The sequence below is a fragment of the Chiloscyllium plagiosum genome, unplaced genomic scaffold (genome assembly GCF_037043375.1).
Source record: "Chiloscyllium plagiosum isolate Xiang-an unplaced genomic scaffold, Cpla_swu_hap1 HiC_scaffold_25, whole genome shotgun sequence".
Classification (NCBI taxonomy): domain Eukaryota; kingdom Metazoa; phylum Chordata; class Chondrichthyes; order Orectolobiformes; family Hemiscylliidae; genus Chiloscyllium; species Chiloscyllium plagiosum.
The window spans coordinates 54,796,343-54,817,143 of record NW_028270163.1 but is presented as its reverse complement, the minus strand read 5'-3'; the positions used below and the strand labels follow the sequence as shown (position 1 = coordinate 54,817,143).

At 41.3% G+C, this 20,801-nt stretch overlaps 1 protein-coding gene across 2 annotated transcripts in view; it reads right to left on the bottom strand.

The window, feature by feature from the left end:
• The window catches only part of tex2 (testis expressed 2), a 90,435-nt gene that overhangs the window by 40,014 nt on the left and 29,620 nt on the right, over window positions 1-20,801 (bottom strand). For both annotated transcript variants that reach the window (XM_088000745.1, XM_043715090.2), the window contains exons 4-6: window positions 13,779-14,026; window positions 13,209-13,355; window positions 2,850-2,949 (exon numbers count right to left, since the gene is read on the bottom strand). In XM_088000745.1, coding sequence (XP_087856871.1) covers window positions 2,850-2,949; window positions 13,209-13,355; window positions 13,779-14,026 — 495 coding nt within the window. The remainder of the gene's footprint in view (window positions 1-2,849; window positions 2,950-13,208; window positions 13,356-13,778; window positions 14,027-20,801) is intronic.

The following is a 20,801-nucleotide window of genomic DNA, read 5'->3' as shown; positions in this document are numbered from 1 at the left end:
GAAAAGGTTTCAAAGTTATTTGTGAAAGATAAAGAAACAAAGACCAAATCATGAAGTAAGAAAAGCCTGTATAAAAAGGTGGTTTTAGAAAGCTTTTCCGGGAGGAAAGACATTAGGTTTTGTAAAAAGACTTTGAGACATTGGAACAATAATTGCTATAGGCAGAATCCTCTCACTAGTCACTTCTCGTTCTTCTAAACACCTACAAGCACAGGCCCAAACTATTAATCTCTCCTCAGAAGACAATTGCTCTACCCAGAATCATCACCTAATCTTTTAAAGGATCACACAATTCAGTCAGAGGGCCATAGGATGCAATGGGATAGGTGGCTGCGGAATGAAGGAGGAACATAGGTACCCAGTAAAGGTGGCATTAGAATAAAAGTTAGAAAAGCTTGAATAACAGTTTCATCAGCAGAAGGTCGAAGATGATTGGAAACAAGCAATGTTGTTCAGGTTAAAATAGAAGGTCCAAATTTATAGTAAATTCGAATAGACAGCAAATGAAGACAAACTATGTTCATGTACAATGTTCAGTGAAGTACTGACCTTTCATCATGTGCCATTCACAAGACCGTAAGAATAGGAGAGTTATGCTACTCATCCCATTAGCCTGCTCTGCCATTCAATGTAATCATGGCAGATCTGGGAATTATCAAATTCACTTGTCTGCCTTATCTCAATAATCCTTAATTTCCTTACTGATTAGAAATCTGTCTATCTCCACCTTGAATATACTCAACAACCCAGCCTTAACAGCCCTCTATGGTAAAGCAGTCCACAGGTTGATATGGTTAGCCTCAGAAGAAATCTTGCTTCATTTCTGTCCTAATTGAGCGACATAATCTGAGGTGGTGCTCTCTGTTTCAATAAAGTCGCTTCTTTTTCATTTAAACACCTAATTATTAATCTCTCCTCATAAGACAATCCTTCTATTCTGAGGGTCAACTAAAAGAACCTTCTTGGAATTGCCTCCAATGACAGCATATATTTCCTTCAGAAAAGGGGACTAAAATTGTTCACAGTATTCAAGGTGTGATCTAACTAGTGCCTTGTATAGTTTTCGCAAGACTTTCCCATTGTTATACTCCATTTCCTTTGAAAGAAAAGGCCAACATTCCTTTTCTCTATTATCCTGAACTTGGGTGATGGTTTTTTTTCTGATTTATGCATGAGGACCCCCAAACCTCTCTGTGCTGCAGCTTTGTCAGCTTTCTCCATTTAAGTAATAGTCAGTTCTTCTATTCTTCTTGCCAAAGTGCATAACCCCACATTTTTCCCCATTATATTCTATTTGCCAAGTTTTTGCAAAACGACCTCAGCTCACAGCACTATTAATGATACTTTATCTCAGCCAATAGTTGAACAAGCTATGTTGCCCTGTGGCTGCCACTTCAACTCCCCTTCCCACTGCCACGCTCCTAAGAATGCAAGTCCTGGGTCTCCTCCAGTGCAAAATCCAAGCCATCCGACAAATGAAGGGAGAACGCCTCATCTTCTGCTTTAAGACCCTTCAACCATATGGTATCAACATCATCATCACTAGTTTCCAATTTTCCCCTCCCTCCACCTCATCTTAGATCCAATCTTCCAATTAGGCACTGCCCTCTTGACCTGTCCTACCTGTCCATCTTCCTTCCCACCTATCCGCTTCACTCTCCCCACTGACCTATCACAATTATCCCTACTTTCATCCACCTATCGCCTTCCCAGCTACCTTCACCGCCCCAGCTCCACCCCCACTCTCGTATTTATCTTTCAGACCCCCTTCCCCCATCCCCCCCACACATTCCTGATGAAGGGCTTATCTCCGAAATGTCAACTCAGCTGCCTTACCTGCTGTGTTTTTTTAGTGCCACACTTTTGGACTCTGACTCTTCAACATCTGTAGTCCTCACTTTCTCCAAGTGATTTTTTTTGTGAGGGATTTGTCAATCATTGATGTTTTTTGATTCTAGTTCAATTTTGAATCTGTTCCAAGTCAGTATTTTGTATTTCTTTCTCCAATTTTCCATTCAAATGGCAATTCCTTAAGTGATCCAGAAGTGGTCCTTTCCCTTTCTCTTGGATCTTTGCACTCTTTCAACATCTTTTAACATCTCACCCTGTCAGTACATCCCCAAACCAACTTTTTCTCAATGATACACCATTCCTCTTGTTCTGTCATTGCCAACATTCAAAAGTTTCCTTATCCATCTCCTCGAATTCCTTCATACATCTTCTAAACCATTTCTCGAAATCCCAAGTTCTCAAAGAAGCCTAACTTCATCTGTTCCCAGCATGTGTTCCAGTACCAGGTTCCACATCAAACTCTTCACTCACCTTTTCTTTAGTTCTCTATTCACATCATTCAGTTATTATTCTCTTACTTCACTAAATGCAATGCTTCCTTTTGTAATCCCAGCTCTCAACCCCTTAGCATACCTGGCACCTTCAGTCATATCTTTAAAATTAATCATAAGTAGTGTGGAGCATAAAATATCCCTCCATTCTTGGAAATGAATATTGACTGCACTTCAATCTATTAAATGAGGAACTACTGTGTTGGTGGGGATGTGGTGGAGCAAACACTCATTGAAGTCCATAGTGCAATATGTGATGCAACCTATTGATGCAACATTGCTTTGTATCATTTTTTTCTGAGCTTGCTGCATTAAGTAGGAAACCAAAACACAAATAAAAGACAGGATAACTCATTTGATGGTAAAGTAGATCATGAAGTGTTAGAAATACATTGATTACCATTTCTGGATCTATATAAATGGAATATTTCAGTGCAAATTCCAATGTAAAATATCTGACATTAAAAAATATTGAAGCAGCCTAAGATGAATTTCAATTGTCCTTACCTTGATGATTAACTGAAGGCTTTGAAGCTTGACATATTTTCGGCATAGCAGCTCCCATATCAAGTTCTGTCAATGTCAGCTCATTCATAAAATATGGTAACTGAAATGGTATACAATAAACATGTAATGTAGTCAGAACATTTTAAAGTGGTCACAATTTTGATATTGTTGGGATCACATGTCTACATTTGTCGACCAAACAAATAACAGGAAAATACTGAACTACTTGCAGGATTAACCAGAACTTGAAGCAAACAATTTTGGCCAACAGTTTAATGTGGCTGTGACACACCTACTAATTACAGAAATGTAAATGACTTTGGAAAATATAGCCAAATAAATTGTTTAGGAAGATAACAAATGAAGTTTATTACCCTTAAATACTGGAAAAACCTGGCTCTGAAAGAGACTATGGAGTCTTGCACTGATGAGTGCCAAACAACCTTTTCAGATCTTGATTTCTCTTTCAAAAAAAGGAAGTCAGAGAGAAAAAAGACCTCCAAAATTTGCAGTAAAAGCTGCAACGCTCAGTATTTTGACTACCCTGTTAACCCAGAGAATTACTTCCAAAGACTTTGAACTGGTTAGAGTTCCATCTAAACTGAAGCTCATTTGGAAGACCTACAATCAGTCTATAGCTGTCAACAATTCAAATTTGTCAACAAAAAAAGTCTATAAGAATTCATCAAACTATATATTTTGTTTTTCAGAACATTGATCAAGAGGAGTGTTCACCTTTTGACCTTTTGCAACGATCATCTCCACAGAGTTGTGTCATGTTTGGTGCTGTATGAGTGTATTGTGTTAGGATTCAAAGTGGATTTGGTTCTAATTCTAGATTATACTTTAGTTGCACAGTTTAGCTCAGAGATAATATATCAAAGACAGTAATAACAGTTCTTTATTTCTAATGAGACAGGTGAGTTGTCAGTAGAAACAAGATAAATGAGTTGACAGCACAAGTTGAAATCAAGGAGTATGACATGATAGCTATCGTGGAGATGTGGTTACAGGGTGGCCAAGACTGGAAACTCAATATTCTAGGATATTCAATTTTTCAGAAGAATAGATACAAAAGTAAAGGAGGTGTGTCACTTTTGTTAATAAAAGAAGGCATCAGTATTGTGGCGAGTAGTGATATAGTGCATTGAATCATGACATGGAATTAGTCTGGTTGAAAATGAAGAATGGCAAGGGAAAGAAATCACAGTTGGAGTTGTCTAAAGGTTTTGAAGAGTTGCCTCACTTTTCAGTCTGTTCTGCTATAATGTGGTAGTTGCCTTCTCATGCAACGTATGTTATAGAAAATTGATCAATAGAAATAGTGTGGCCTATGGGGAAAAATAGGGTTGGGTCAAAGTATCAAAAATATCAGTAAAAATCAAAACAAAAATAGTAGTTAGACTGTGCTATCATTTGTGTTAGGCTAAGTAAATGTTAAAAATCATATTTTAATGAAATAATACAATACATTTAACAGTTTAAGAGGTTTCTGAGTTTGCATTAAGTCAGGGCTGAGGGTCATTATCAGCATCATTATTAGTTCCAAGTACAGTTCTGAGTGCAGGGTTACTACGCAAGAAAGTATTTCATAGAATCCCTACACAGTGGAAACAGGACATTTAGCCCACCAACTAGTCCATATTGACCCTCCAAAGACTAACCCACCCAGACCCATTCCCATACTCTATTACTCTACATTTATCTCTGATTAATGCACCCAACCTACACATCCCTGAACGCTATGGGTAATCTGGCATGGCCAATTCACCTAACCAAATTTATATCAGAAGTTAATGGCTATGGTTTATTATCCCCAGACTGTTTCTTTGGAGTTTGCTTTAAAACGTCATCTAGTTATTGCTGCTTTATCATCTTTCTTCTTTCATGAAGGAGTTACTTATAGGGTGCCAGATAAGATTTTATGCCATGAACTGCTATCCTGCTACATTCTGCATTGTAGTCACTGTCTTCTAAGAGCTGCAACGGCTTCTCAACTTCCCTCAGGATAGAAGACAAAAGAGAAGTGGAAAGTTCTCGTGGTGCTGCATCATGGACTTCATTGTCTCCATCTCAAGCATCAATTTCCCTCGCAGCAACAAATTGCGGAGATCAGTCTTCATTCCTTCAAATCCAACTTGCTTTGCAAAAGCGACATAATGACCTTTGATTGCTGGAAGCTCTTCTGATGGTTCGACACCTTTAAAATCACGAAGAAAGTCTGGGGGAACCCTCCGCCAAGCTGCATGCAAGCAGTCTTTACTGACATCGCCCCAGCCCTCCACAATAATGTCAATTCTGTGGAGGTATCAGTATTGGACTGAGGTAGACAAAGTTAAAAATCACACAACACCAGGTTATATCCAACAGGTTACTTAGAAAGAGCTAGCTTTCGGAGTGCTGCTCGTTCGTCAGGTAGTTGGTGGGGCAGAATCATAGGACACAGAATTTACATCAAAGTTTCATACAACTGGTGCGATGTATTGAACAAATTCAGTGGTCAAAGACATTTGACCTCGGATCTTCGGGTGACCGTCCTTCAAGGCAGTCTTTGGGACATGCAACAGAGTGGCCGAGCAGAGGCTGATAGCCAAGTTTGGTACCCATGAGGATGGCCTCAACTGGGATCTTGGGATCGTGCTACAATACAGGTGACCCCACTACACTATACACTCTCACACAGACACTTTCTCATACACATACTCATGTGCACACCCTCTCACAGGCATAAACACTGTTACATGTGCATCCATTCTGTAAAGCATAGACACACACTCTCACACGCGCACACTCTCATCCTCTCTTCCACACATGCTTTCCTTCTCCCACACACACATTGAGATGCCACTTTTTTTAAGTTATCTCGGGGCTATGACTTGAAAGAAATTTTGGGAATTTACATACTAATCAATTGGAATATGCATCTCCAGTCTAAGTGATCGAAGATTTAACAGCAATCTAGGTTTGTTCAATACAGCATCAGTTGTATGACACTTTGATCTTTTACTATAAATTCTGTATCCTATGATCCTGCCCCATTAACTACCTGACGAAGGAGCAGTGCTCTGAAAGCCTATACTTTGAAATAAACCTATTGGACTATAACCTGGCGTTGTGTGACTTTTAACTTAATGATGTCAATAGCATTCTTAATGTTAAAGCTCTTCCAAAAGAGGGTAGGGGAGTTCAAAACTAGGGGGCATATATTTTTAAGGTAGGAGGAAAAAGGTTTAAAAAGGACATAGGGAGCAACACTTTAATACAAAGAGTGGTTCATGTGTGGAATGAACTACCAGAGCAAGTGATGGGTGCAGGTACAGTTACAACACATAAAATACATTGGATAAATACACAAATAGGAAAAATGTTGAAGGGATATGGGCTAAATGCAGGCAAGTGCACATCGTTTAGTTTGGGAGCATGGTCGATATGGATTAGTTGGACCGAAGGATCTGTTTCTAATGCAGTATGAGTCTATGATTCTATAATCATTGAAGTTACCACTACCCACTACACTTTTTTAAAATTATCTGCCATTTCCCCTGTTCCCCCATTATCAATTATCCAGTTGCAACCTCCACTTCCAACATCCTCTGGATTACCATTGATCAGAAACCCAATTGAACTTAACCTATAAATACAGTGGCTACAAGAACAGGTTAGAGACCAGGAATACTGCAGAGAGTAATTCACCACCTGACTCCCCAAAGCCTGTCCACAAATTCAGGAGTGTGATAGAATACTTTCTTCTTGCCTAGATGGCTGTAGCTCTAACAACACTCAAGAGCTTGGGACATTCAGGACAAAGCAGCCTGCTTGATGGCACCACATCCACAAGTGGTCAGTCCCTCCATCACCAACAGTCAGGAGCAGCATTGTGTACTATCTACAAGATGCACTGCTGAAATTCATCAAAGATCCTTAGACAGTACCTTCCAAAGCGCAGTAGGTCAGGCAGCATCCAAGGAGCAGGAGAATCGACGTTTCGGGCATGAGCCCTTCTTCAGGAATGAGGAAAGTGTGCCAAGCAGGCTAAGATAAAAGGTAGGGAGGAGGGACTTGGGGGAGGGGCGTTAGAAATGTGATAGGTGGAAGGAAGTTAAGGTAAGGGTGATAGGCCGGAATGGGGGTGGGGGTGGAGAGGTCAGGAAGAAGACTGCAGGTTAGGAAGGTGATGCTGAGATCGAGGGTTGGGACTGAGACAAGGTGGGGGGAGGGGAAATGAGGAAACTGGAGAAATGTGAGTTCATCCCTTGTGGTTGGAGAGTTCCTAGGCGGAAGATGAGGCACTCTTCCTCCAGCCGTCGTGTTGCTATGGTCTGGCGATGGAGGAGTCCAAAGACCTGCATGTCCTTGGTGGAGTGGGAGGGGGAGTTGAAGTGTTGAGCCATGGGGTGGTTGGGTTGGTTGGCCCGGGTGTCCCAGAGGTGTACTCTGAAACGTTCCGCAAGTAGGCGGCCTATCTCCCCAATATAGAGGAGGCCACATCGGGTGCAGCGGATGCAGTAAATGATGTGTGTGGAGGTGCAGGTGAATTTGTGGTGGATATGGAAGGATCCCTTGGGGCCTCGGAGGGAAGTAAGGGGGGAGGTGTGGGCGCAAGTTTTGCATTTCTTGCGATTGCGGGGGAAGGTGCCGGGAGTGGAGCTTGGGTTGGTGGGGGGTGTGGACCTGACAAGGGAGTCACGGAGGGAGTGGTCTTTTCGGAACGCTGATAGGGGAGGGGAGGGAAATATATCCCTGGTGGTGGGGTCCGTTTGGAGGTGGCGCCAAGCCCCTCCTCCCTACCTTTTATCTTAGCCTGCTTGGCACACTTTCCTTATTCCTGAAGAAGGGCTCATGCCCGAAATGTCAATTCTCCTGCTCCTTGGATGCTGCCTGACCTGTTGCGCTTTTCCAGCAACACATTTTCAGCTTTGATCTCCTGCATCTGCAGTCCTCACTTTCTCCACAGCACCTTCCAAGCCCACCACCACTTCCACCTAGAAAGACAAGGGAAGCAGGCACATGGGAACACCACCACCCACAAGCTCCCTTTCAAACCACTCCCCATCCTGACTTAAAACTGTATCACTTCTCCTTCAGTGTTGCTAGTTCAAAATCCTGGAATTCCTCCCTAAAGGCATTGTGTTTACTTATAACATATGTAATGCAGCAGGTCAATTGGCAGCTTACCACAACTTTCTTACCACAACAAGGGCAACTAGGGATGGGCAATAAATACCGATGCTCACTAAATAGCCAGTGATGCCCACGTCCCACAAATGAATAAAAGAAACAAAGTCAAGTTTCAATTTCAGTTTGAGAGAGAGCAACTCAGGGCACAAACCAGTGTCCTCAACAGAATTAGAGGCAATTTCAGAGATATGAAGAAAGAAATATACTAAGGGGAAGATCAGTGGATAAGTAGCTGCAAACAATTGTGCAGAAATTTAGTCATAGTCATAGAGATGTACAGCACGGAAACAGACCCTACTGTCCAACCCATCCATGCCGACCAGATATCCCAACCCAATATAGTCCCACCTGCCAGCACCCGGCCCATATCCCTCCAAACCCTTCCTATTCATATACCCATCCAGATACCTTTTAAATGTTGCAATTGTACCAGCCTCCACCACTTCCTTTGGCAGTTCAATCCATACATATACCACCTTCTGAGTGAAAAAGTTGCCCCCTAGGTCTCTTTTATATCTTTCCCCTCTCACCCTAAACCTATGCCCTCTAGTTCTGGACTCACCGTCCCCAGGGAAAAGACTTTGTCTATTTATCCTATCCATGCCTCTCATAATTTTGTAAACCTCTATAAGGTCACCCCTCAGCCTCCAATGCTCCAGAGAAAACAGCCCCAGCCTGTTCAGCCTCTCCCTATAGCTCAAATACTCCAATCCTGGCAACATTCTTGTAAGTCTTTTCTGAACCCTTTCATAACATCTTTCCGATAGGAAGGAGACCAGAATTGCACGCCATATTGCAACAGGGGCCTAACCAATGTCCTGCATAGCTGCAACATGACCTCCCAACTCCTGTAGTCAATACTCTGACCAATAAAGGAAAGCATACCATACTCCTTCTTCACTATCCTATCTACCTGCGACTCCACTTTCAAGGAGCTATGAACCTGTACTCCAAGGTCTCTTTGTTCAGCAACAATCCCTAGGAACTTACCATTAAGTGTAGAAGTCCTGCTAAGATTTGGCTTTCTCAAAATGCAACACCTCGCAATTATCTGAATTAAACTCCATCTACCACTTCTCAGCCCATTGCATAACATTGAGCAAAATGCATTCCAGTCAAAAAGAAGGAATTGACGAAAAGGGTGATCTACCATGGATAAAAAAAGTGACTCAAGAAAAGCAATCAAAAACTAAGACCTACAAAGCAGCAAAATTGTTTGTAAGCCAGAGGATTGCGATTTTTTTTATGAACTAGCAGCAGATGACTAACAAGCTAAGCATGAGGGAGAAAACTGAATATAAAAGTAAACTAGCAAGAAATATAAAAGCAAACAGCAAGAGCTTCTACAATTATGGGTAGCTGAAGTGTGGGGCCCTTGGAGTTTGCAACTGGGGAATTGATAATGGAGAAGAGGGAAATGACAGATAATTTAAATAAACATTTTGCATCAGTCTTCATGTTGGAAAACACTATAAACATCCCAAAGATAAAAGATAAGTAAGGTGCTAATGGGAGGAAAGGTCTCGTAATAGTCTCTATAAGAGGGACAAAATATTTGAAAAACTAGTGGAACTCAAGGCAGACAAGTTGCCAGGATGTGATGATCTATATCCAAGTATTTTAAGAGAAGTGGCTGCAGAGATCATGAGATATTAGAGGGATCCAAGATACTGAAAAATTACTAATTTAACACTCCTGTTCAACAAGCCAGGGTTACATTCTGTCTCCTTAGTTTCACAAAAGGATAACCAGATTTTAAAGACTGTTTGGTTGGAGTTCAATGAAGGTTCATTGGATAAATTCCAGAGATGAAAGGCTGGCTTTATGAAGAGAGATTGAGCAGTTTAGAGGTTTACTCACTTGAATTTAGAAGAATGAGAGGAGATCTAATTAAGGTAAGCAAGATGTTAACGGGAATTGACAAAGTAGATGCAAGCAGATGCTCCTCCCTGTGCAGCAACCTAGAACAAATAGTCATAATGTTCGGCAAAGTGTAGGCATATTTAAGGACTCCTCTTAAAGGGTCGTGAGTTTATGGAATTCACTATCCCAGTGTGCAGAGGATGCCAGGACACTGAATAAATTAAAGGAGGAGATCGATTTTTAATTAGTAATGGGTTAAAGAGTTGCAGGGAGTGAGCAGGAAAGTGGAGTTGAGGCTGAGATGAGATCAGCTATGATTGTATTAAATGGTGTTCTTATGACTGTTAATAAGAATACAGAAATTCTCAGACACTATTCAAAATTTTAGCAGGAATAAAGAATACTTTTATATAAGTGCTTGGTTAAGCGATTGTAAATAAGGAAAAACACTAGCTTCTCAAAAGTACGTAAAAAATGTTCAAGTTATTTTCCTTAAAAATGCTCAGAGCAGAATAGCATCTAAATAATTCTGAATAACATTATAATTAGCACTTGAAAAAATAATGCATGCATCAGTTCGCAAACAAAAGTAAACAGGGGCAGTGAAGTCCAGTCGTTTTACAATATATATATATAATGAACAGCAGATGCAAGTGAAATTCTAAACCTGTCAAAATAAGAAAGGAGGATAAAAATGTTTACATTAATTTCTCCTTACATTAATATCATGCTATAGAAGCGCAAAGATTGCTCCAAAGAACTAAGGTTTGCTTCCTGGTTGATACAAGGAATATCATTTTGGATTTATCCACTTAAATATTCAGTACATATCACCATCAGTTCCTACAAGTTCCACAGGTTTATATATGCCTTTTTAATTAAAAACAATAAATTTAACTTCCTTCTGAGGTAACATTTGGCTATATGTGTCACTGTATATGTAATTTATCATCTGAACGGCTTTATATGGTTTTGACATGGAAGTATAAAAAACCTGAAGGAAATAACTAAGCCAGCGTGATATTGAAAATGACATCTGGATTTACAGTCCCTAGACTGCAGTTGAAGCATTTACATGAGTGTTATGAAGCCATCCTTAAATACAACACAACACCCACAAAGAAAATTTAATTTAAATAGCTTTAGATTTAAGCATATGATGTCCCAGAACTTGCAGTTTGAAGATTATTAAGGAATTACCTGAGAAGCACCAGGAACAAGAGAGGGAGACTAAAATTAAAATACATGGATTACGTATGTTCAAGTTTAACTCATGGCAGTTGGGGGTCTACCGAGTGGATTATGTGACTTTTCAGAATATTATTACTTAAATGGAGAAAGACCACAGAAATGAGCAACAAAGAGGGATTTTGGGTTCGCATGCTTAAGTCACAAAGAGCTAGCATACAAGTTCAGCTAGTAGTAGTGAATGGAAATGGAATGTCAGCTTTCTTTCAATGGGAATGGAGTATAAAAATAAGGAAGTTTTGCTAAAACAATACAAGGCACAAGTCAGACCATAATACTGAAAACAGTTTTGATCCCTTTATCGAAGAAAGATAAACTGGCATTGGGGGCAGTCCACAGAAGGTTCAGTTGGTTGATCCCATTCAAGGAGGGACTGTCTTATGAGAACAGCATGAGTAGTTTGGGCGCATAATCAATAACGTTTAGAAAAATGAAAGGCAACCTTATTGAAAGATGTACAATGCCAAGGAGGCATAGATGTGAAGAGATTGATTCCCCTTATGGAAGAGCCTTGTGGTAAAGGGCATTTTCTAAGAGTAAAAGGGAGCCCATTTAAAACGCATGTGGAGGAATTTCTCCTGACAGTAGTGAAACGATAGAATTTGTTACGGCAGAGAACTGTCGAATCTGGGTCGTCAAGTATATTTGGCCGAAATAGATTTTCAATCAGGATGGGAAATAAGGGGTCAAAGGGTATGGGAAGAAAGTGCAAACTGACTACAGGTACTGAGATAGATGATCGGCCATTATAATACGGAATGGTGTAGCAAACTCAAAGGGATGAATGGTCTCCTCCAATTTTCTATGTTCCTCTTGAGGGTTGGCTGGATAGTATGCTTGCAGTGCAAAGTAACGATAACAGCATGGGTTCAATTCCCACTCCAGCTGAGTTTACCATGAAGGACTGTCCTTCTCAGCCTGTGAACTCGCCTGAAGCGTGAAACAACCACATTACTGTGGGACTAGTCACATGTAGGTCAAACCAGGCAAGGCTGGCAGCAAAGGCTGAACCAGATGGGGTTTTCCTATAATTGACAATGGATTCAAGGACATCATTCAACTCTTAATTGCAAATTATTTTTTATTGAATACAAATTACACCATCTGCCTTGGCAGTATTCAAACCCAGATCCCCCAAAACATTCCTGGGTCTCTAGATTAACAGTCTAGCGATAATATCATTGCCTCATTACATTTTATGGAGAAATGGCAAGAAAGTGGAATTGAATATTATCACATCAGCCATGATATCATTGAATGCAGAGCAGACACAATGGGCGAAATGGCATATTTTTTCTCCACATCTTATGGTTTTATTAACGAGAATGAATCCAAGGTAAATGAACGTCAGTTATAAAAATATATTGGAGAATTTTGGACTGCTTTCCTTGGAGAAGGTGGAGAGAAGTATTCAAAATTATGAAGGGTCTAGATAGAATACGTAGGGACAAACTATTCGTATTCATGCAAGGATAGAGAACAAGTGGACACAGAATAAAAGTAATCAGTAAAAGATGCCAAATGCAATACAAAAAATACGCAGCAAGTGGTTAGGGTCTGGAATGGAATGCAATGCATTTTGGTGGAGGCATGTTCAATTAAGGCATTCATAAGGGAACTAGGTAGTAGGCAAAATATTTTGAAAGGGAATAACCCTCTCACTTGTTCTTTCAATAAATCCACCCCTTGTTGATACTTCTAACATTAGTGTAACATTTTATGAACTTTAAACAATTAAGACGAGGGAACGGAACCAGAAACACATGAACAAAGATTTACTGGGCCTTCAACATCAAATAGCTTAAGGCACAGTGTTCAAACTTGTATGGATAATACCTTCTTGGGAGCAGCCACTGATTGAAAACATTCTGAATAACAGGTGTTTTCCAAACATCTGACGGCAGACGATATCTATGGTCAAAGACTTGGAGAAAGGCACTTTTCCAAATTCTATAATTATGCATCAACAAAATGGAACTAAGTATCTGTGCCAAGGAATATTAAATTAACTGCAAGTAAATTTATACTGATAAACATTGATTTTATGGGCTGAACATGTTGAGCACATACCCTAATCTTGCTGAGTTTCATCTGGATTTTTCGAGACACCAAGTTTGACCAGTATGTTTCACCCAAGAAATCCCAGAAGACTCTTCCAACCAATGCATTGACCCAAGCCACTTGTTGTTCTGAGTTCTCAATTTGACTGTTTGGCAACTGACATGCAAAGAAAATGAACAGGACTATTAAAAATATATAAAGTATTAATACATGATCATGACTTTAACTCCATGTGGTGCAGAGCTTGCAAAAAGGAAAACCTCTCCAGAAGTCTGCTGTGAGTCCATCGGTGGAGGCAAGAAGTGACTCTTAATTGGCCACTTAAGTGTGTCATTTGGCTCCTGGCAGACAGTCGCTACATCATCTCACCCGCAGCTGACAAAATAGTATGACTTGGTAAAATGACAAAATGATATTGGGTAACTATGCCCAGGAGCAACACTGACAGCTTTTATGGAGGATACCTTCAAGCTCAACAGTTCTGCTCTAAGGCTTTTATTTTTTTTTAAACTATAACACTAAGATGTTGTGTATTGGAAGAAAAATATCAAAACTCATAACTAACTTGTTTTTTCTTACCTTACTGTCCGCTGTGGGACTACTTTCGGCACTGTGGATAGGACTCACATTGGAACTTGAGGGCTCTTCAGGAATGTACTTTGCCATATAGAAAGCATAGTCCAGAAGCATTTTCTGGCGCACACCAGACATGAAATCTTTCTGTCTTGATTGTGATATGATTTCTTCAACACTTCCTTTACTGCTACTGCGACTATGAGTCAGCATTCCTGAATGGCTATTGTTCCTACTGTGTGATGGCACAAAACCTAAAATAAAGCACAATTGATTAGTAATGAGAACACTGAAATACCTTAAACATTCTTCACAACAGCTTTATACCTAGTTTTAAACATCAAGTCTAAAATATCAAAGTTTCTAACATACCTGAAGGAGAAGAAAAAGATAACAAATAGTTGACTGAGCAAGACTTCAAAATCTGTATCCCTTCTTAAATCTATCACTGAAAAGTCCAACAAATTGAATATTCAATTACCTGCTGTAAATGTTACTTCTCATATTAAATTAAACATTTTCTTCCATTAAATAATGATTTGAACTAGTAATAAACAGAAGCGCAGCACAGCAGAGATCCAAGCCAAAATATCAATAGGATAAATCCATTGACAGTAAGAGAATGACAAACTGAGCAATAATATCAATATATAAATTCAGGATTAACAATTTTCAAAGGATATAACTAATAAATTATGAACAAAATTTGACTATTGTAATAATGTCAGTCTCTGTAATTACTGGACAAGTCAGAGCCTTGACTGATATCTGGCTTTATTGATTTTTATTTTAATTTAAAATAGACTTTCATTAAAAGCAAGCTAACTCTCCTCAAAGGTTTATTCTGTGTACTCATAAAACTCTCCCAACACAAACAAGTTGCCATTAGCATTCCAGGAGCACACACATTCATATTAGTGTAATATGAACAAACAAACCTCAGCAAAGCTCGCAGTTTCATCCCTCTGCATCTCCACCTTAATGAATTTTGGGCACGACATGATGCTGAACTCGTCTTCCATTGCCTTTGCTTTTGCACTCATTGCTTTGGACAAGATTCCTTTCCTTCTCCCATAGACCCCTTGCTGCACCTCTAACACTCCCTCCGCCTGGCTGTTTACCTGCACTCGACTGGGTTGATAGAGAAGTGTCGATGTGACAATGGTCAACACAATTTCTCTGACCCCCTCACCTATTTCAACCTACCTCCCTGTGAAATTACTGCACTTCATGCTCTCAGATCCAACTCTGATTCTGTAATTAAGCCTGCTGACAAAAGGTGGTGATGTTGTTGTCTGGAGTACTGACGTCTACATTGCAGAGGTTGAACGCCAGCTCTTCAATAACTCTCCTACCTCCCCCGAACCATGAGCACACTATGGAAAATCAGGCAACCATGTCCACAACAGTCATTATCCACATTTCATCTTGTAAACTGCCCCTACTACTTCAAAGCTCATAGTCTCCCAATGCCGCACAACTCACTTCTAGCTCCTTCCCAAAATCCACAGGACTGCCCAAAGAGGTGCATTGTTTCTGCCTGCTCCTGCCCCACAGAACTCATCTCTTCTGACCTCAACTCAGATTTGTTTCCCTTTGCCCAGTCTTTTCCCACTTACATCTGTGATTCCTCTGATGCTGTACATCAGCTTCAAAATGTCCAGTTTGCAGCCTCCAGCTGTCCCCGATTTACCATATACGTGCAATCCCTTTACATGTCCATTCCTATCAGGTCTCAGGGCTCTCTGCTTTTTCCTGGAAGAAAAGATCTGAACAGTGCCCATACATCACTCTTAACTCCTCTCACTTTCTTCAGGTCAAAGGGGTGTCCATCAGTACCCACATGGGCTTCAGTTAGGCCTGTCTCTTCGTGGGGTACATAGAACATGCCTTGTTCTAGTCCTATTTCGGTCCCCACCCACAACTCTTTCTCAGGTATATTGACGATATCATCGATGCTGCTTCCATCTTTCATCCAGAATTGAAAAAGTTTATCAATTTCTCTTCCAATATCCAACCCATTCTCACCTTCATCTGGTCCATCTCAGACTTCTCCCTTCCTTTCCTCAAAATCTGTTTTCATTTCTGAGGATTGTGTGGACACCAATATCCACTACAAACCAAGTGACTCCCACAGTTACCTTGACTATACATCCTCACACTCTACTCTCTGCAAAAACTCTATTCCATTCTCCCAGTATATACTCATAGTTCATGTTGTCTGTGTGTACAGATACCAGGGAGAGTTGCTAGTATCGCTTAGTTGCCAGTTGGTGTTCATGGATGTGGGTTGCTAGCTGTCTGCCTGTTTGTCCTACATATTGCTTAGTGCGGTCACTGCATGGGAACTTGGAAATTACATTCGGCCTGCACAAAGTGGGTATCAGATCCTTTATTCTGGTGAGCCACTGTTGGGTGTGGCTGTCGCTTTGTGTGCTGTCAAAATCCCGAGTGAACAGAGCAGTCCAGTTGCCAGTTCTGTGATGTTTTTAATGTGTGGGAGAGTAGCCAATGTGTTGGGGCATGTCTTATCTTCTTGGTGTTGCTTGTCCGCCAGGCATCTGCAGACAAGGCTGTGGGGCTATCTGTTTTTAGCAAAGACTTTGAATAGGTGTTCTTCTTCCTGTCCTTGCAGTACCAGGGTGCTGCAGTGTGTTGCTGCTCTTTTCAGCAAGGTCCTAATGCAGCTCCTCTTACAGGCGTTGCTGTTGTAGTTTAGGATCTGATCAGGATGTGTGGTCTTTCTGCAAACTTTTGTTGTGAATTCACCATTGTGTCCTTGTAACCATTAGATCTAGAAATGGGAGTCGGTTTTTGTTTACCTCCTCTCTCATAAATCTGATTCTAGTGAAAATGCTGTTGATCTACTGGTGTGTGTTCTTGATTTCAGCTCTTCTGATTATCACAAAAATATCTTGAAAAATGTCCATATTACAAAGGAGGATGTCTTGAAATGCATAAAAGTGGATAAATCCCAGGAACTGATCAGGTGCACCCGAGAACTCTGTGGGAAGCTGGGGAAGTGATTGCTGGGCCCCTTGCTGAGATATTTGCATCATCAATAGTCACAGGTGAGTTGCCGGAAGACTGGAGGTTGGCTAATGTGGTGTCACTGTTTAAGAAGGGTGGTAAGGACAAGCCAGGGAACTATAGACCAGTGAGCCCGACGTCGGTGGTGGCAAGTTGCTGGAATGGGAAAGGGATAGTCAACAAGGTTTTATGCCTGGGAGATTATCTCTCACAAACTTGATTGAGTTTTTTGAAGAAGTAACAAAGGGGATTGATGAGGACAGAGAAGTAGATGCGATCTATATGGACTTCGGTAAGGCGTTCGACAAGGTTCCCCATGGGACACTGGTGAGCAAGGTTAGATCTCACGGAATATAGGGAGAATTCGCCATTTGGACAGAGAACTGGCTCAAAAGTAGAAAACAGAGGGTGGTGGTGGAGGGTTGTTTTTCAGAGTGGAGGCCTATGACCAGTGGAGGGTCACAAGGATCAGTGCTGGGTCCACTACTTGTCATCATTTATATAAAATGATTTGGATGCAAGCATAAGAGGTACAGTTAGTAAGTTTGCTGATGACATCAAAATTGGAGGTGGAGTGGACAGCGGAGAAGGTTACCTCAGATTACAACAGAATCTTGATCAGATGGACCAATGGGCCGAGGAGTGGCAGATGGAGTTTAATTTTAATAAACGTGAGGTGTGGCATTTTGGGAAAGCAAATCTTAGCAGGACTTATACACTTAATGGTAAGGCCCTGGGGAGTGTTGCTGAAAAAAAAAGAGACCTTGGAGTGCAGGTTCATAGCTCCTTGAAAGTGGAGTCGCAGGTAGATAGGATAGTGAAGGAAGCGTTTACTATGCTTTCCTTTATTGGTCAGAGTATTGAGTACAGGAGTTGGGAGGTCATGTTGCAGCTGAACAGGATGTTGGTTAGGCTACTGTTGGAACATTGCGTGCAATTCTGGTCTCCTTCCTATCAAAAGGATGTTGTGAAACTTGAAAAGATTCAGAAAAGATTTACAAGGATGTTGCCAGGGTTGGAGGATTTGAGCGAGAGGGAGAGGCTGAATAGGCTAGGGCTGTTTTCCCTGGAGTGTTGGAGGTTGAGGGGTGACCTTATAGAGGTTTATAAAATCGTGATGGGCATGAATAGGAGTGGGTGGGGGTGTCCAGAACTAGAGGGCATAGGTTTAAGGTGAGAGGGGAAAGATATAAAAGAGACCTTGGGGGCAACGTTTTCACGCAGGTGGTACATGCATGGAATGAGCTGCCAGAGGAAGTGGTGGAGGCTAGTACAATTGCAACATTTAAAAGGCATCTGGATGGGTATATGAATGGGAAGGGTTTGGAGGGATAAGGGCCAGGTATGCTGGCAGATGGGACTTGATTGGGTTGGGATATCTGGTTGGCTTGGACGAGTTGGACCGAATGGTCTGTTTCCGTGCTGTACATCTCTATGACTCATCATCCATGTACCTGATCCATAACTTATGTTTGATCTGTGGGAGGACAGTCTGTTTGAGTCTTTGCATTACCACTTCAGCTATGAGCCTCAAAATGGATGAGCCCCTGGGTGACCCATTGATTTGTTCATATACCTGGTCATAGAGTCATAGAGATGTACAGCATGGAAACAGACCCTTCGGTCTAACCCGTCCATGCCGACCAGATATCCCAACCCAATCTAGTCCCACCTGCCAGTACCCAGCCCATATCCCTCCAAACCCTTCCTATTCATATACCCATCCAAATGCCTCTTAAATGTTGCAATTGTACCAGCCTCCACCACATCCTCTGGCAGACGCAGTTCAAGTAGTTTTAATATGCGGTCTATGCAACACATTGACCTAATCTCAATATAAAACTGCTGCAATGGAAACTGGAACCGGCACCAACTGTAAACAGCCCAAATAGAACCATGTAAATTCAAAGCGGAACAGTATGGCAGTGCATCACAGGAGGCAACACAGCATTGATGATGTCACCTAGAAAGGAGACGAAACATCTGCCAACAAACGTAACAGCTTAGCAAATAGCCCAACAATTAATCCAATAACTGTTTTTGTTAAAAAAAAGGTTCTAAACATAATGATAAGTTAATCTTTAAATCCCTTAAGACATGAAATGAACAAAAGTTATTATCAACGCTCCTTAAGAAAATGAAGTAGTACAGCACCTTTGCTCCTTTCTAATCCTAACCCTGTTCTTGGTGACCCACTATCACTAATGACCAGGCAAGAGGTGGAGGGATTGAGAAATTCGTGATATCGATCTTGACTGAGGGCATTGGTCACAGTTTATCCACTACCCAGACATACTACATGCTAATGGATGTTACAGTATGATTTGTACGTACACTGTAGCTTGTATTACTGTTCAATATTTTATGGTAGAGTTTAATTCTGTTTGCTCAAAACTAAAATCCTGTGATTTTATTCTCTAAGTACCTGAAAACTCAAAATTCATCTACTTAAAGATAAGTTACTGGTCACTGGCCAGGGATCATAACAGCCTTCACCATCTTGGCCTCAGTTCTAAAATTCTCTCCCAAAATTTCCCTACTTGGTTCTCTTTCTATAACAGCCTTCTTTAAACCTACATTTTTTGACAAAGCTTTTTGTCACTCCATCTAATCCCTATTTCATTTGCTCTATATTAAGCAGATTACATTGCTGTGACACCCCTATGGCCACAATGTTTAATTAGTTGTAATTTCTTATAAATATTCCTAGTATGACATAATTCCCTATGCTAACTTTCAGAACTTCTCCATCCGAGAACTGGCAAATTTTTCAGCCATGTGATGTGACTTTGAAAGACAGACAGAGAAGCCAAGAAACTGAAGACATTCCAGTTGAGCAACACTGAGCATAAAGGCATAGATTTAAATTCAATTATGATCAATCATGAAAGTTTGGAAATGTTCCAAAAATTAAATGTGAAGAGCATGAATGCCCAACAACATTTTCCATAAGTCTGTATTTGCTGAAATCCTGGAGCGTGCAGCAGCTGCAAAATCTCTGAATTAAATCTGAATCAAGATTATTAAAAACTGAATAAACACACAAAAATGTAGAAAAGCTTCATGAATTTGTAAAAATTGACTTTACATTGTGCAAGCACAGTCTATAACAAAAATACAGAGGTTGTTGTGCATTGTTGGAATTTAGGAGAAAGTGAGGACTGCAGATGCTGGAGATCAGAGCTGAAAATGTGTTGCTGGAAAAGCGCAGCAGGTCAGGCAGCATCCAAGGAGCAGCAGAATCAACTTTTTGGGTATGAGCCCTTCTTCAGGAATGAGGAAAGTGTGCCAAGCAGGCTAAGATAAAAGGTATGGAGGAGGGGCGTTGGAAATGTGATAGGTGGAAGGAGGTTAAGGTGAGGGTGATAGGCCGGAGAGGTCAGGAAGAAGATTGCAGGTTAGGAAGGTGGTGCTGAGTTCGAGGGTTGGGACTGAGACAAGGGGGGGGGGGGGGGGGGGGGGGGAAATGAGGAAACTGGAGAAATGTGAGTTCATCCCTTGTGGTTGGAGGGTTCCTAGGCGGAAGATGAGGCGCTCTTCCTCCAGCCATTGTGTTGCTATGGTCTGGCGATGGAGGAGTCCTAGGACCTGCATGTCCTTGGTGGAGTGGGAGGAGGAGTTGAAGTGTTGAGCCACGGGGTGGTTGGGTTGGTTGGTGTGGGTGTCCCGGAGGTGTTCTCTGAAACGTTCCGCAAGTAGGCGGCCTGTCTCCCCAATAGAGAGGAGGCCACATCGGGTGCAGTGGACGCAGTAAGGATAGCTGGTCGTGGCGTTTCGTGGCTAGTTGATGTTCATGGATGCGGATTGTTAGCGGTCTTCCTTAGTAGCCACACACGCAGACGACAAGCAACATGAATTCGACTGGGACAACACTACCATTATAGGGCAAGCCAAACAAAGAACAGCCAGGGAATTCCTAGAAGCATTGCACTCATCCACAAACTCCATCAACAAACACATCGACCTGGACCCAATATACCGGCCACTACAGCGGACAGC